Source organism: Sparus aurata, chromosome 5 (assembly GCF_900880675.1).
Source record: "Sparus aurata chromosome 5, fSpaAur1.1, whole genome shotgun sequence".
Taxonomy (NCBI): Eukaryota; Metazoa; Chordata; class Actinopteri; order Spariformes; family Sparidae; genus Sparus; species Sparus aurata.
The window spans coordinates 26,701,317-26,717,287 of record NC_044191.1 but is presented as its reverse complement, the minus strand read 5'-3'; the positions used below and the strand labels follow the sequence as shown (position 1 = coordinate 26,717,287).

The following is a 15,971-nucleotide window of genomic DNA, read 5'->3' as shown; positions in this document are numbered from 1 at the left end:
CTCAATAATTTCCAGCCAACAAAGAAGCGATATCTTTGACAGGAAGTCGGGCTATCTGCAGCCATGTTTTTCACAACAAAATGGGTGTATTTTTGTCCAAAACCTAATATTTTCCTTAGTCCTAACAAGTGGATACTGTGCTTAAAATGAGCAAGCAAAAGCAAAGCACTGTGACAAGAGAAGAACTGAGTTGTGTTAAGAAGTGTGCTTGCTTTTCAAGTTATATTTGTAGCTAAATGCCTATTTTTCTTTTTTGCAATCTAACATATATTCTTCATTTATGCCATTTCTTTTAGAAGCTGGTAAAAACCATGAACAACTCAACTCAGTGTGAACTGTAACCTACAAATCATTACAAAGGTACTTCACTCAGATGTTACCGTTCGAGATAACACAACACAAGAGAGAGAGAGCTTTCACAGAGCAGATCAAGATATGAGCAATGATTGACGCAGGCACAATGTCAATAATCTCTCATCAGTGTTTCAGAGTAAAATCTGCTATAATAAAGCTATTTGGCCTTCATCTTTTTTTTTCTTTTATGAAACAGGAGCTTAAGGTTAAGTTAACAAAAAATGGAACAAAGGTGACCACCGCACCAGATAACTGTTATAACTGTTGCAACAGTGTCACTGGAGCTGCCATGAAAACACACACAGCGTCATGTGAGGATCCTATGGATTACGCAAAGCTGAACGCCTGAAAGATAAATACGGTGATGGGATTTGTACATTTGGTGATAGTGGAATATAGTCTAACACTGAGCATGATAAGCTTTATGCTGACGAAGCGTTTGAAGCTGGTGGCTCTGAAGTAAAAACCAACACTTCATACTCTCTCAAAACTTTATTTCAACATGCAGATATCTGGATGACCACTGTCAGTATTCATCCCTATTTTCATACATAAAAATATATTGACAAAGGCATCAGATGATGACAAACAGAGAAAAACAACCATGTGAACTACGACTACTAGTCCCATTGCGTCAGCAGCAGCTCACTGGTGAATTCGATGAGGAGAGGTGTGGCCGGCCAGATGCAGGAGCCTGAGGATGATGTCACCGGTGTCACCGCCTTCGAATTGGCTGCTTTGGTCATCTCCCTCCTCCTCGATGAGGCAGGATTGGTCTGTGGTGCAGCTCTCTGTGGCAAAAAAAATAAAAAAAATAAAAAATAAAGGAGGAGTTATTACTAAGAACAAGATGGTCTCTTGTTGCAAACATACAACTTTATAATATGTTGTTATCAGGTTTTATGACCTGGGAGCATGAACCTCTTTAAAGGAATGATCAAAGCAAAGATCACATTGACTAAAGGAGCAAATGCACAGACAAGAGTATGTTGCTTTTTAAACTTCACTTTACACTGAGAAAAGAGCTTCCATTCTAAAATATGACAAGCTCGAATGGGAATCAGGCTTCCATTATTGTCTGCATTTGTCAAAAAAACAGAAAACACACGAAAATGGTCATGAACTTGAAGAGTTGGGATTTGCAGCATCGTAAAAACTGTGCGAAAGACATAGTTGAATTAAAGTAAAGATAACATGTCAATTTCTTACTTTGGTAAACGTTAGGTCACCCATACAGATAGTACTTTAAAAGTATTGTATAATGTAAATAGTCATTTTGTGATATCAAAAATACCAGTATAAGTAAATTATGAATAAATGTACACTTTTGCATATAGTGATTTTCTGATCCAATATTCAGCATTTCCATATCGGTAATTGTCTGATTGCTGGCAAACGGAATTGACTTAAGAATGTGATACTTTGGCTCTGATGAACGCAATCCTCAAAGTAACAAGTAACTAATGCTGTCACATACATGTAATGGAGTAAAATATACAATATCTGCCTCCAAAATCTACTGAAGTGGAAATACAAAGTTAAATATTTACTCAAATATTTCAAAAATGATTTTCGAAAATGCTCCCATTCCTTAAAAATTAGCTAAATCAAAGCTTTTAATTTAACAGAGAAAATCACATAAATCAATCCTATACACAGTGGTGGAAGGTAACTATGTATATTGGATCACGTATTGTACTTTAACACAATTCTGAGGTACTTGTACTTGACTTGATTATAAAGATGTTATGCTACTTTACACTTTAACACTAAATTTAAATAAATGCATTGTTATACATAAATACTTATTTATTGTTGTCCACTAAAACATTAAAATGCCATTTAAATAGTAATCAAATGCAGTAATTATTATCCAGAACAGAAGAAAGTGACATTTGTTCTGCATATATTCACTTCTATACGAGGTACACTTTGCTGATAGTACTCCTGTATTTAACTTGTAAGGGGTTCACATATTGCTACTTTTACTTCAGTAAAGGGTTCCTGACCTGCATCGCAGCAGAGTCCTGAAGCAGCGCAGCGTCCTCCTTCAGATCCACAGGGTCTCCCTCCCGCCTGGCAGGGGGTGAGCAGGTAGTTCTCCTCCACACAGTGAGCTGTTTCCGGGGAGCCAAGCAGACAACCGAGGCCCTCCCCGCAGCAGATACTGGGGCCGAAGCAGCGGCCCCTGTCTCCGGGGCCACACGACATGCACTAGTGGAGGAATCGATGGATTATTAGAATGTAAAATGTAAAACAGTTATCTTTTAATGTAAGAATATAGGGGTATTTTTCAGGTGCAAGATTTAGGGAATTAGCGAGTCACCTAGACATCCCAACAGTCTCAATAAACACATGCACCAATGCCTTCTCACACATGCTGTGTCCACCAATCTGACCAAACAGACGAAGATTTAAACTAAAGAAATTATCTTTTTTTTTTTTTAAATTTTAGATAGTTTGTAAGTAGGCCTGCACAGAACACATACCAAGTCTAGTTTTTACTCTCATTTCAGTTGACTAAAATGTTTTTCACAACTAGTTTTTATTGTAATTTTAGTTAACTAGGCTATAATAACTAAAATATGTTTTAGACTCTGTGAATCTAGCAAACATGTCTCAGTTTTTTGCTTCACAAAGGAAGTTAAATAGCAGTAAAAACGGCTCACCTTGCGTAGCGGTGCATCCATGATGGATCTCTTCCCTCCGATGGGACAGTTAGAGATGTAACACGCTGAACATACAGACAGGAGAAAAACAAGGCACACGGACACAGCAGCTCCAGTCATTTCTGCTGAAAAGAGTCAAAGAAAGATGGAATTATAAAACCTGTTAATACCCAAACAATCTCAAAATTCAAGAAGGATATAAATCGACAGAAGAAAAACTCACTTGTTGCTTAATCTCTTGATGAGCGGTAGAGTTCAAGTGTTCGTTTCTGATGCTCAGATATCTCTTCTGTTCTTGGGTTACTCTGACCTGACTTATATACCTCCAGGGCTTCTTTGGAGAGTGACACAGAAACCTAAAAGCCACTTAGAGATCCTTAATGAGCCCCTTTAAGTTACCGTCACCTCTGCAGATGATGAAGCTGACCACAGGGCCGGCCGCGGGTCAAAGGGCCAGCCAGTTCTGTGGCCCGCTGTGCTTTTTGCTATTGAGGATCATTTTAGAAAGTGGCAGTGGTGCGTGACCGTGCATGTTAGAGATGACAGTAAAGTGAGAGAGGTCAAGAGGAGAGTGGAGGGATGAAATTATTCATAGTGGACACGTGTGTAGTACAACTTTGATCTGCTTTTACTTAAGAATGAGAAAAAAAAGGTGAATTTTATAGACTTAAGCATCTTTAAAAGGAGAGAATGTTAGAAAAAAAAAGCCATTTCCAAAGGTCACAAAAATGAAGTTTGTCTCTAAATTCGGCCTGCTGAGCCGCCATGTTGGCTCGGAAGTGCTTTACACGGACCGGATGTTTGTAAACATAACACAACAACGAAGAGACACACACGCAGACACACACACACACACACACCTACAAATTTTCCTTTCTATTAATAAAATCCTTAATTCCTCACAGGAATTGACGCACACATCATCCAGGTCTGAGGTCTGATTGGTCTCACCAGCTAATTAACACAGTTAATGATGGGCCACAACCCATTAAACAAGATTTCTCCATCTCAATGATATGAGCTCAATTACCGCAGCTCCCTCCCTATCCACTAACTGCCACCTCATCTCAATTAAAAACAAGTCGATGACGTCGTCCTTTTGTTCGCCAACTTCTAGCAGGACACTGAGACGTGGGCTGACATTCGTTTATTTAGATTTCAAACCCACAGACGGATCATAAAGCTTCCGCGAAGTCACCACAAAATAAGATGAGCCGTGGTCTTAAAGTGCTGGAAGCTGGACAATGGGACTCTCTTGCCTCCTTGTGGCTGTGTTGACACACTTGATGCATTTGTGCATTCATTTTTTCAGTCACCGGTCTCATCCGTCAGGCTTTTCGCAGAAGGTAGACAAAATAACAGGAATGCCTTTCATGCAATATTGTGCAATCTATAATACGAACTCTACAAACAAGGCACCAAAAATCATCCTTGAGAAAGAAGAAAAGAAAGAAAGAAGCTTTTATCTATAAAAGAAATAAAGAAAAAATGAAAATCAAAGGCTTCACAGAGGTAGGATTTGTTGCAGGGCATTTCTGCTGGATTACATTATATTATAAACGTCTAACATTAACATTGTCTAACACTGTGCACATAAATAAGTGACTATAAAGTTTATCTACTAACAGACCTGGAATTAGTTTGTATTCCTTCTAAAAACATAACAAATTTTCTTCACTCCAAATGTGAACTCAGTCATTCCTCACATACAGATCTTTGAGAAAGAGAAAAAGCTGAGGTCATCTGCTCGCATGTCACTTCACAGCTGTTAAACATTCGAACTGCATTGTTTTCTGGTGCAACATCAGATCTCGCCTCCCCGCGTTCCTCCAGAAAAGCTGTGCAAAAATCCCTATTTCATAGAGAAATGGAGATGTCTATCTAGTGTTTCCTTATTTTTCTGCAGGAAGGCACTAGGCTTGTTGACTTCCTCTCCCCTCCCTTCCTTCCTTCTCTCCGAAGGTACTCATCTGAAAAATGAGAACAAAGTGATTGTTCCTGTTCTCTTTCTTAAGTCACTTCAAATGCTATCCGTGGACGAGCGGCTCATTGTCAGGAGAGTTGCAGCGCGAGCAGGAGGGAGAGAACGCAGGTACAGGTACAACAGCAGCAGCTGCGAGCGGCCAGCACTTAAGCCACAGCATCACAGAAAACACACTCGGCTACACTCAGCTGGTAAGTTCCACGCTCGCACACTTTCGCCGCAGCCTCACATAAACACACACACACACACTCTTGCATGGCACTGACTGGCATGTGAGGAGGGGCTTCAGTTTTAATGGATTGTTTGGAATGCAATGCATGGTGTGGCAAAGTACAGGCTGGGGTCTCTGCACAGTGGGAGAGTTGAAGAAGGATAAAAGACCAGGATCAGAACCAGGATCAGAACCAGGAGACGGTTTGAAACTGGCTGAAAAAAAGGAATTACTGAACATTTCAGCATGCAACTGAAAAATGTTTGGGAAGAGGCGAAATAACTTTCTTCATGCTTTCTGCATGTGGTTTACAATTTCTACATCCAAGTGCTTGTGTGACCGTTGTGTGTATTTACTGATATGGAGCGACATTCCCTGTTTTCAGAAAAGTTATTCTGCAGAAACAATATGACACAGTGAGTTTTATAAATGGGATTTTGTGATTTTATCTGCACTGATCATGTTCGTCTCACAATCTTCCCGAACTTTATCGTCATCACACCAACACGACTTAGATATTTTCTGCATGTATCGGAATCTTAGGTGTTAATGGGTGAAGCAGTACCAAAGTATTCCCTAATTTCAGTTTGTAAATAGAAAAAAAAAGACGTTCATAGATGTCAGGTTTTTATAAAAACAGTAACTTGAGCCCAGCTAATATATCAGTCAGCTGAATGTATCTGTTTATCATTGTTTCAGTGCGCTGATTTCGTTTTAAACTTAAATATCCTGCCTGCACGACATATTTTTGTCACAAGTGAGGGATCCTTGCAAAAGTTTGTACAATAATCCAACATCAATATATATACATTTTAATTCCCTAATGTTGCATCCACCCAAAAAGGAAGAGTAGTTGCTCTTGTAACATCTAACTGACAGTAAAGTAGAACTTGTGGTCGTGCTACAGTGGATTGATTTGGATCACAGCAGTTTCTTATTGATAAGCAGTGAGCTATTTACAGGAATAGATATAGATATGTACAACATTGCTGAGCACAATTTCGATGTCATGCAGAAGTGAGACAGTTCCCCTCTCAGAATCACCATCTTTTTCACCCATGACCATCACCTACACCATCTAAGCTAAGCACCTTTAGACTGCAGTGGAAATGTCATTTATAGATACACCGCATCTTAACATGTCACAATTTGTATTTCTTATCAGCTTGTTAATCAACCTCAGACTTCTGGCTGCTCACAGAGATACAGATTGAAAACATCATGTAGCTTTATCAGTGGAGGTGAAAAAGGGGAAGCTCTTCCTGGCTATCAGTGCAAAAAAAAAAAAAAAAAGATGAACAGAGCAGAGAAAAAAGACATGGAGAAGCGAAAAGTGTGCGGGAGGTAGAGGTGAACATTTTCACTGATAACTTCCTAATTTCAGGAGAGGAGGAGATCTGTGTGAAAGGAAGAAGTGAAAGGTTTCAGGTTAAAAAACTAAAAAATGCGTGGGTGTATACTGTTCTCTATGCTTGCCCGGTTACTTTTCTTCCACAGAAACCTTCAAAGAAAAACAGAGTCATATTGTAAGTAAAACCAGACGCAGAGGCATTGGATGCACTTTTACCTAAAGTACAGGGTCTGGTTTTGGGGGCTGCAATCATAAAATTGGTGGAAATTAAAATTTGAAGTTCCTAATCTACTTAACTTTTCCACTTCACTACATTTCAGAGGGAAATATTATACATATAACCTCACCACATTAATTGAACAACTAAAGGTACCAGATAATAACTGTGGCTTCTTGTCTATGATATTTCAGCAGTTCCATCAAAGAGACACTTTAAACATTTGGGCTGTTGTTTCATTCAAACATCGGCCCAAAGAGGTAAAAGTATCCAATATTTCACATAAAAAGTAAAGATCCAAACACTGACTACAGGTCTGTATATTAAACCCAGGGCTCCAGACTAGATGTTTAACCCTGGTTGCCAATTGCTTAAAAAATCAGTCACTCAGTACAAAGACTTTTGATACCGCAAGTACATTTTGCTCATAACACTTGTGGTCTTTTGTGTAAGTAGGATGTTGAATTACTTGTAATGGAGTGTTTTACATAGTGGCATACTATTTGACGCCTAAAGGAGTATTCCATCACGTCAGCACTGCACCCCCATAACTTTGTCAAAGTCACAACGAACAGTTTAAAGAAAAAAGGATCAGAAACGATGCAGCAGAACAGAAAGAGATTATACCACGCGTTCTTCTTCCTTGTCATAACCTCAGGTCTCCATTGGCCACGATGCAACTTGACCACAGACCGTTCTTCCACCACTACAATTAACTTCACCCATCTCTTCTTGTTAAAGGGAAAGAAGATGGAAACAGACAGAGTGAATTACTCACCAGCAAGAAGTCCTCCTCTCAGAGATGAGCTCCGACACGCATCTCAGCACAGTTTCTACCTAAGCCCACCGCCGCTCTACATTAAGCCTCCAAAATTCTCCCCTCCCAGATACCCCAGCATATCACCCACCAGAGACACCTACAGTGCGTTCAGCCCACCTGCTTTCTTTCCCATGCTTGGCCCTGGTTATTCACAAAAGGAAGGATCCCAAAAACGCAAAAGGACTCCTTTCAAAATGGACGCCCCAGAAGGTGAATCTCCTGATGGAGCAGCAGAGGAGGCAGAAGAGGGCAGCAGAAAGAAGACGGTGGACCTCGCCCACTTCCCGTTCTCCTTCCCACATCGGCCCATGCCGTCCCCATCCCCGAAACCCATGCCTGGTATGATTGAACTAAACAGACTGCAGCTTCATCACAGATCACCAGGTATGAGTTTACCTGTGCAGGTGAAACAGGAGCCACTCAGTCCTTCCCCGGTTTGGCCTCCCTCTCCCCTCCTTCTCCACCCTCCCTACTTCCCAACTCTCCACCACAGCCTCCTCCCGTACCCCTTCTTCATGCCTGGCCCCGTCATGCACCTCTCCCCTGGTTCTTTTTACCCCAGAGAGGACCTCCATCCCAGGCATCGCGGCCGCGAAGGTCCTCCTCGCAGTGGGACGACCAGTGCTGAGAAGCTTGGTCTCAACGTCCACGTGGATGACAGTTATTATGTGGATGTGGGCGGAGATCAGAAAAGATGGAAGTGTCGTATGTGCGAGAAGTCCTACACCTCCAAGTACAACCTGGTCACACACATCCTTGGGCACAACGGCATCAAGCCGCATGGGTGCCACCTGTGCGGGAAGCTGTTCAAGCAGCTGAGCCACCTGCACACTCACCTGCTCACCCACCAGGGCATGAGACCACACAAGTGCACAGTGTGCCACAAGGCCTTCACTCAGACCAGCCACCTGAAGAGACACATGATGCAGCACAGTGATGTGAAGCCATACAGGTACATGATTTGTTTTTGGCTTCTTGTTGTTTTGAGCTGCCCTGTCTTTATTCTAATCCTCCACTTTATCTGGTCCCTCCAGCTGCAGCGTGTGCGGCAGAGGTTTTGCTTACCCCAGTGAACTTCGCGCCCATGAGCTGAAGCACGAGAAAGGCCAGGAGAACGTATGTGTGGAGTGTGGTCTGGATTTCCCCACGCTGGCCCAACTGAAAAGGCACCTGACCGCCCACCGTGGCCCCACCCTGTACAGGTGAGCACAAAAACCCACTGTCCCTCTGCTAGAATATCAAAATATTAGTGATTTCAGCAAATCACTGAACATTTTGGAAATACTTTTACTCATTTTCTTGTCGAAAGTTAGATGAGATCGCCGAAACCATTCACATGTATACAGTAACTACTATGAAGCAACAGCTAGCAGCCAGTTAGCTTAGCTGAGCATACAGATTAAAAAAGGAGGGAAAAACAAAATACTAACTAAAACTAGCTTATTAACACATCATATTTAATTTGTTGGAACAGTGGAAAAACTAGACCACTTGTTTCCCTTTTCTTCAATCTTTGGACCAAGGTAAGCTAACTGGTTGCTTCCTGTAGCTAGCCAGCAGTCAATTTTCTTATCTATCCATACAGATGCATGTGTGGCCCTGTCAAACAAATCAGCCAACCAGCAACTCTAAATTAATAAAAAATACATTAAATTTGTTTAGGCAGTAGAAACATTAGCCAGGCTTGTTGTTTTATCCCATTTCTTTACCATCTTTGCAGCCTACCAAGCTCAGCTAAACTAACAGCATGCTAACCTCTAACTAGGCCTTTTGGCAGATAGCTTACCTTACATGTAGATTAAAGGCGGAGTCAGAAGGAAACATGCTAGTTCTGTCGAATGGCAAAAAAAATCTGCTTTTCGCCACCTCTAAAGCTCAGTATGATTTTTAATCATTAGAAACACTTGCCAGGTAGTTCTTTCCCCCCCTTTTTGTAAAGTCTACTCAGCCTACTAAGCTAACAGGTTCCTAACCTGTAGTTAGGCTAGATAGCCGCCAGTTAGCCAGGTAGTCTATGTACAAAGCTAAGCTAACCGGTTGCTAGCTGTTGCATCATATTTACTGTAGAGTCACAAGAACGACTGTTCTCTGTTCTCTGTTCTTCTTCGGCTCTGTAAAGAGATTTTTTGCACCTGTTGTCCCTGCAGGTGTGCGGAGTGCCAGAAGACTTTCCAGTACCCGAGCCAGCTTCAGAACCACATGATGAAACACAAAGACATCAGACCATACATCTGCAGTGAGTGTGGGATGGAGTTCATCCAGTCACACCACCTGAAACAGCACACGCTCACTCACAAAGTAGGTTTAATTAGAAGGGCAAAGGGAAAAGACAGCCTTCTGTCAATGTCTTTTGACAGGGGTTGGAAGTAAAAGCATGTTTTTTGGGCATCAGACAGAGTTATCATTTTGCTGTCAGTCAGACATTTTTGTTAATGCCTTTGCACATTTTGGACACTGAAGATTGCTGAAAGAGTTTGGACACTAGCCAAGCATGTTGTTTTGGCAGCTGTGTCAAAGCAGTTTTCTCCAAAATTCTGTCTCTTGGACCTCTTTTATCCACTCATTTATCTTTAACAACTTTGAAACCCTCACAAAACATTCAAAGAAAGGCAGTCAAGAAAGAGCTCAGTGGGATTTTAGAGGTGAGAATAACCAGAACTGTAAGCAGAAGACACACTCGTCTGTTGACCACATTTCTCACACCACTACTTCCACATTCTCTCCTTCTTCAGGGGGTGAAGGAGCACAAGTGTCGCATCTGTGGGCGTGAGTTCACCCTGTTAGCCAACATGAAGCGTCATGTCCTCATCCACACCAACATACGGGCCTACCAGTGCCACATGTGCTTCAAGAGCTTCGTCCAAAAACAGACTCTCAAGGCTCACATGATCGTCCACTCGGACATCAAGCCCTATAAATGCAAGGTTGGTCAAACTGAACACAGCATGTGGGGTTCTATGTGTTGTGTCATGGCACCAATTCGACTTTTGTTCACTGATTAAAGAAGTCATTGGGAAAATAATCTTAATTCTTCTCTTGTTGAGAGTAAGAGGAGAAGAACGATACAACTCTCATGTCTTCACAATAATAAGAGAATGTACTACTACTAGCTGGCATGACTCTTAACCGGATACGTTATTTTAGAACAACGCCGTCCGCAGAGGAATATGCTTGAGACTGATGGATGGGTCAACAAGTTTCGTACTTAATCATGGCGGACCACATTTTGCTTACGGTTTCCTACCGGCAGTCAACTTGGCCCTTTTTTTAACCATGACCGTATCATTCCATGACCGTACATGGGCTCTATGTCACAGTTGGTAGCATTTTACATGCATCAGTCCTTTGTTTATTCACAATATGTGAGCGGTTTGTAACATGACATGAAAAATTAGGCCCATACAGTTTCTCCCAGTCGCCATAAACAAGCATGTGGACATTTTGTTGAGGTTGCTTAATGCTGCTGGACTGTGGATTTCTTTGTGCAGGATGATTAATGCATGTTTGCTAGTGCCTCTCTTCACTAACGGAGAGCAACAGTAGCTCGCGTTAGTTTCGAAATTGAGTCCGCCAACATAAAGTAATGACTGGATTCCAGCACAACACAGACGTTCCACAGATCACCCTTAACGAAGTGGTTAACACTGTAACTGTGACTACAAGGCTAACCTTAACAAGGTACATGAAAAACAATGTTTAACATGCCCTGGTCAAGTCGCTTTTTTGCCTAAACCTAGCCAAACCTTAGCACTGTCACATTATTAAATTAAGTTACCTTTCAACAGTGATTTATAACATAATCAGATATAAAAAAAAAACTTTTATGTGTTGTTCTAAAAGACAGTTACTAACAATTTATTTTGTCAATTCATTTAAAGGACTTGTTTGTTACAAAGCTGCCACCAGCAGTTATTGATCTTAGTTTAGATTAGCTTAGCATAGCTTGCGCTTGCTGTAGCTTCAGATTTAGCATCAGACTTGGGAGTGGTATCTTCTTATCTCACTCTCCGCCAAACGCTTCTTTTGCAAAACTATTCCTTTAATATCCACTCCTTTTCCTGCAAGGTGTTGGAGAAAGTCATCAACACTCCAGATGCTGAGCCATAAACAAAATTTAGCGATGCGTACTTAATCACAGCCACAATCCAAATGTGCAATATCTAGTGGTAGCTGCTATTAAAGGATTTGCCCACTTTTTCTGGAGAGTCTGTTTTGACCTTGGTGTTTGGTCCGTGGAGTGAGACGATGACCAGATAGCAGGGAGGCTTTTGGCAGTAGGACCCTCCTCGTCCATAGGAAGGATATCGCCGCACAAACTGCCTCTCTAACAATGGCCCCCCAGCCTCCCCGGAGAACAGGGCCCTCAAATAGATTTCATCTTGCTTTCTCTGCTGCTGGAGGGAGCTTCCTGTTTTCTCACGGTCCTCTTGGACAGTTTACAGTCCCTCTCTCCTCCTGAAGGAAAGGACCACCCTAATAAAAAAGAATGCAGAGGAAGGACAGCGCAGGAGCTGCCCTTCCCTGTTCTCCTCCTGGCCCTGTCTCGATGTTGCTTCCTTTCTCTCTCTCTCTTTCTGTTTTTCTTGTGTGTGTGTCTGGGAGTGAGAGAGAGAGAGAGAAAGAGGGGGGAAGACAAAGAGGAAACGAGGAAAACAAGGATAGAAGGAGGGAAACAGGGTGTGTGCATGTGTGTGTCTATGTGTGAGTGCCTGCACATTCATTCATGATTACGTGTAGCTCTATAACTCGGCATTCAGCAAGAATTAGTCATCGAACAAAGGAGCTTTGGCAGAGTACGAAAAATAATAGGTGGAAGGTGTTGGCCTATTGTTTTTGTATCCTCAAATACTGTTTACTGCAGCCAGGGGTGGGAGGTAACTGAGTATATTTACTCAATCTTAGCTGATGGTCTCGTTTGCTTATGTCGATGATATAGAGGCATCAGCATTAAATTGAAACTGTTTCATCATCAGTTAAAAAGACATGCTCAGAAATATGCATATGCTTTGCAAGGAGTTAGACAGCAAGATACAGCTCTCACATCATGAGCTTGGCTTAGCATAAAGACAAAAGTGGGAAACAGCTAGCCTAATTCTCAGTAACTGTAATTGACACATAATGTCTCGTGAGTGTCATCCATGCAAAAGCGGAATTGTAGTGAGAACTTACCTTAAACTTCTCTCTTTTGTCTTTCAGCTTTGTGGTAAGGAGTTCAACAGGATGCACAACCTGATGGGCCACATGCACCTCCACTCAGACAGCAAGCCCTTCAAATGCCTTTACTGCCCGAGCAAGTTCACGCTGAAGGGAAACCTCACCAGACACATGAAGGTCAAACACGGTGTCATGGACAGAGGGCTGGATGAAAGATGTAAGGATGCGCAAAACATAAATGGTTTATAAATTATTTTTAAATTGCAAAAGTTAATTTAATTATTTCTCTGACTTCAGTGTTTAGGCAAAGAGGACGATTCTGCCTGACCAGCCCCATGGGCCTCCTCACCCGCTTCGGCCAAGAGGAGCCATTTGACCTTTCCCAGAAGCCTGCAGGCCTGCCCGGCCTCCGCCTCTCCCAGTCTGATGGCGAGAGCGTCCCTGGTAGCTCGTGTCAGGAGGAGGATGAGGAGAGTTTGTACAGGAGGAGCCAGTACAGCCCCGAGGTGGACCAACAGGAGCTGGAGGAGAGAGGGCATGGGTCTCCGGCTGAACTAAGGCCAGAGGAGAAGCAGAAAGAAATGTATGAGCACGGTTTAGATGAGAGGGAGTCAGGAAATGAGGGAGACTCTGTCGATCCCAGAGGTGACAAGATGCACCTCTTGAAGTCAGAGGAGATGGCAGATGAGTCTGATTTAGAGCTGGGTGACCAGGAGTACGATCAGGAGACAGGTCGAAGACAGTCCTACGATTACGACTCTGATTCAGAGCTAGAAGATTACCATGAGGTAGATGAGACAGAGCAAAGCAAACAGCACCAGACTAGATTGGAGATAGGTGAGTACATGGAGGTAACGGGTCCAGAGGAAGAAGAAGAAGAAGAAGAAGAAGAAGAAGACGAAGAAGAAGAAGAAGGTGAAGACAAAGAATGATAAAACTGAGTCAGAGAATGAGAAGAAGACGCAGGGTTTAGGGAAGGCAGATGTGTTTCTTTGACAGGAAAATGGAGAGGATGTTCAGGAGACACACCCCTGAGGAGAGAGGAAAGAGTGGAGGTCTTTAAATAAAACTGATTATGGAGGATGTGGTGTAGTAGCTTAGCATGACAAAATAAATACGAGAATATCATCTTTTTTTTGAAAGAGCGACTGAAATATAAAGCTGTGAAGCACACGGAACATATCATACACTGATTATTGAGTCACTGACAGGATGTGAGGAAGGAACATGTGCATTTATGAGTAGACAAGTATGATTAGGCTGCAGCTTTTGTGTAAATAAAACGCCAAAACGTATTTAATAATTTAGTTTTTTACAATCATTTTGCAATAACCACTCAAATACGCGATTTTTGATTCCCTTTTTACTCCATTGTCTGTTATATTAAAACCAAAAATATGTTATTGCTCAAATCATTGTGCATGTGTTATGGTCATGTGTTTTTTTTAGTTTGTAAACAGTGTGAAAACTGAATGTCTTTCTAAAAATTAAACTGTGATTTTGATCTTTTTTTATGTCTTTTTGTTTAGATTTTTTTAAAATCAACATGCCTTTGCCAGATCAGTCTTGATGAGACGGCTTTGTAATGGTGGTCCTCAAGATGAATGCTAAAATAAAAGCTTGAAAACAGTAAACCTGAAGCCCGTGTTTTTTCTAAACCTCTCTGTGCATAATTTGAAAGAATAGGAGCCCTGATAGTAAACGTCAGTCCTCTCCGTCTGACACGTACTTTACCAAAACAGGGATGATTGCTGTGCCTTTCAAAAAGCTTGCCTTTCTCCCCTAGCTTCTCTTTCAAAGTAGAGGAAGAGGAAGAGAAAACACCTCTCCCCTTCTCTCTTTTAGGTTGTGATCAAACAGCGGTGACGGACACAGTGGGTGTCCCAGACAAAGGCTGCGTATGTCTGTGTGAGTCAGAATAAAGCATTGTTTCTGCTCATTGCAGAAGCTTCGCTGAAAACAGAAATACTACTCAAAGGAAAGAGAAAGTTTAATGGAAAACGTAAAGGAAGGTGCATTATCGTCCAGCGCATCATGTGGGATATCTCACTTATATGTTTAATTACTACAAGAGAGCAACTGAGCAGAGAATAATCAAGTATTGTTTGGTGCATTTCAATCCACACTGATATCATATTCAGCTCAACGGGTGATAGAATCACCTTATACCTCACATTAATGTGCCAGTTCAGGTAAACATCCAGTCATTTCTTGTCAGATGAAATGCAGAACAACAGCTTCTCGTTTTCTACCAGTGACGACCACCGTGTCCTACAGGGCGAAACTGCAAACAGTTTGAGGAAGTTCTCACATCCTCCTCTCCTTTCCTTTCCTCACCTACACGTTTCAATCCCAACCGCTGGCTCAGAGACGAACCGTCAGCAGCATCACATTGTGCAATCTCTGAGGGACATTGTGTGTAACTGATGTCTGCTCGGAGGCCAAGCGAAAGAAGGTGTTTCAGTAAAACTCTACCTCTCCTGCGTGTTTTTTAATGAACTGAAACTTTACAAAACCATGAGAATCATTTGATCGCACAGGCACACAGGAGAACACGTTAAATTACTGTATGATGGGAAAAACTAATCATGAGGCGAGAGACAGTTGATGTTCTGCTTTGCAATAAAAAAAGCCAACACACTTTTCATAACCGTGAAAAGATGACAAGACGGTGTCACTTTGGGAAAAGGACAAATCACAGTTTATAATTAAATCTGTTTTGGACCAGATAATTAAAAAGCTTCAAACTGTGGGATTTATAGGCTACTGAACAAGAAGCGTGAAAATATAGTTGATGTTGCACATTTACGCTGAAAATTCAACTGTCCTTTTTTTCAGTTTTAGGAGCTAATAATTCTGTATTTCTGACACTTATTGATTTGATTTCTAATAATTCAATTGTTTAATTCTTTTAAGCGACCAACTAATGACAAAATAGTTTTTTTAAAGTCTCTTCACCAAATTATAGGCAAGCACATCTTATATAATATGTCTACAAAACCTGAGATTGACTTGGAGTTGGACTTGAACAGTGACGTGAATCTTTCTTCAACAGTAGATAATTTCAAGAAATGCTAAGTCCAAACTCTCCCTGATCCTCTCCGTGGCAACATTTTAACACAGTGACGAATATGTACATAACACTGTAAACTAACCAATCATTCTATAACGATGGTGTTTTTCAATAGCCTTGATGTTGCAGCTGAGGACG

At 41.6% G+C, this 15,971-nt stretch overlaps 2 protein-coding genes across 3 annotated transcripts; one reads left to right on the top strand and one right to left on the bottom strand.

The window, feature by feature from the left end:
- Nucleotides 1-831: 831 nt before the first annotated feature.
- On the bottom strand, nucleotides 832-3,384 carry LOC115582277 (isotocin-neurophysin IT 1). Of its 2 annotated transcripts, none has more exons than XM_030418147.1 (4): nucleotides 3,247-3,384; nucleotides 3,024-3,148; nucleotides 2,364-2,568; nucleotides 832-1,145 (listed from the first exon to the last, which is right to left on the bottom strand). In XM_030418147.1, exons 2-4 carry the CDS (start codon nucleotides 3,141-3,143, stop codon nucleotides 1,000-1,002), a joined length of 471 nt encoding a protein of 156 aa, XP_030274007.1. In that variant the 5' UTR covers nucleotides 3,144-3,148; nucleotides 3,247-3,384; the 3' UTR covers nucleotides 832-999. The 2 variants fall into 2 exon arrangements, with proteins under 2 accessions (XP_030274007.1, XP_030274008.1); XM_030418148.1 differs by having other exon boundaries at nucleotides 3,024-3,145; nucleotides 3,247-3,382.
- A 1,638-nt stretch (nucleotides 3,385-5,022) lies between these two features.
- On the top strand, nucleotides 5,023-14,394 carry znf366 (zinc finger protein 366). The gene is made up of 7 exons (XM_030415726.1): nucleotides 5,023-5,198; nucleotides 7,528-8,558; nucleotides 8,641-8,808; nucleotides 9,754-9,904; nucleotides 10,339-10,530; nucleotides 12,803-12,977; nucleotides 13,058-14,394. Exons 2-7 carry the CDS (start codon nucleotides 7,537-7,539, stop codon nucleotides 13,690-13,692), a joined length of 2,343 nt encoding a protein of 780 aa, XP_030271586.1. The 5' UTR covers nucleotides 5,023-5,198; nucleotides 7,528-7,536; the 3' UTR covers nucleotides 13,693-14,394.
- Nucleotides 14,395-15,971: the final 1,577 nt, after the last annotated feature.

Coding starts and splice junctions, on each gene's coding strand:
- znf366 (XM_030415726.1), top strand. CDS start 7,537: ATGGAAACAGACAGAGTGAATTACTCACCAGCAAGAAGTCCTCCTCTC. Junction 8,559..8,640: donor AGTGATGTGAAGCCATACAG/GTACATGATTTG, acceptor TGGTCCCTCCAG/CTGCAGCGTGTGCGGCAGAG. Junction 10,531..12,802: donor TCAAGCCCTATAAATGCAAG/GTTGGTCAAACT, acceptor TTTGTCTTTCAG/CTTTGTGGTAAGGAGTTCAA.
- LOC115582277 (XM_030418147.1), bottom strand. CDS start 3,143: ATGACTGGAGCTGCTGTGTCCGTGTGCCTTGTTTTTCTCCTGTCTGTA. Junction 2,569..3,023: donor TGGATGCACCGCTACGCAAG/GTGAGCCGTTTT, acceptor TTCCTCCACTAG/TGCATGTCGTGTGGCCCCGG. Junction 1,146..2,363: donor AGGACTCTGCTGCGATGCAG/GTCAGGAACCCT, acceptor TTTTTGCCACAG/AGAGCTGCACCACAGACCAA.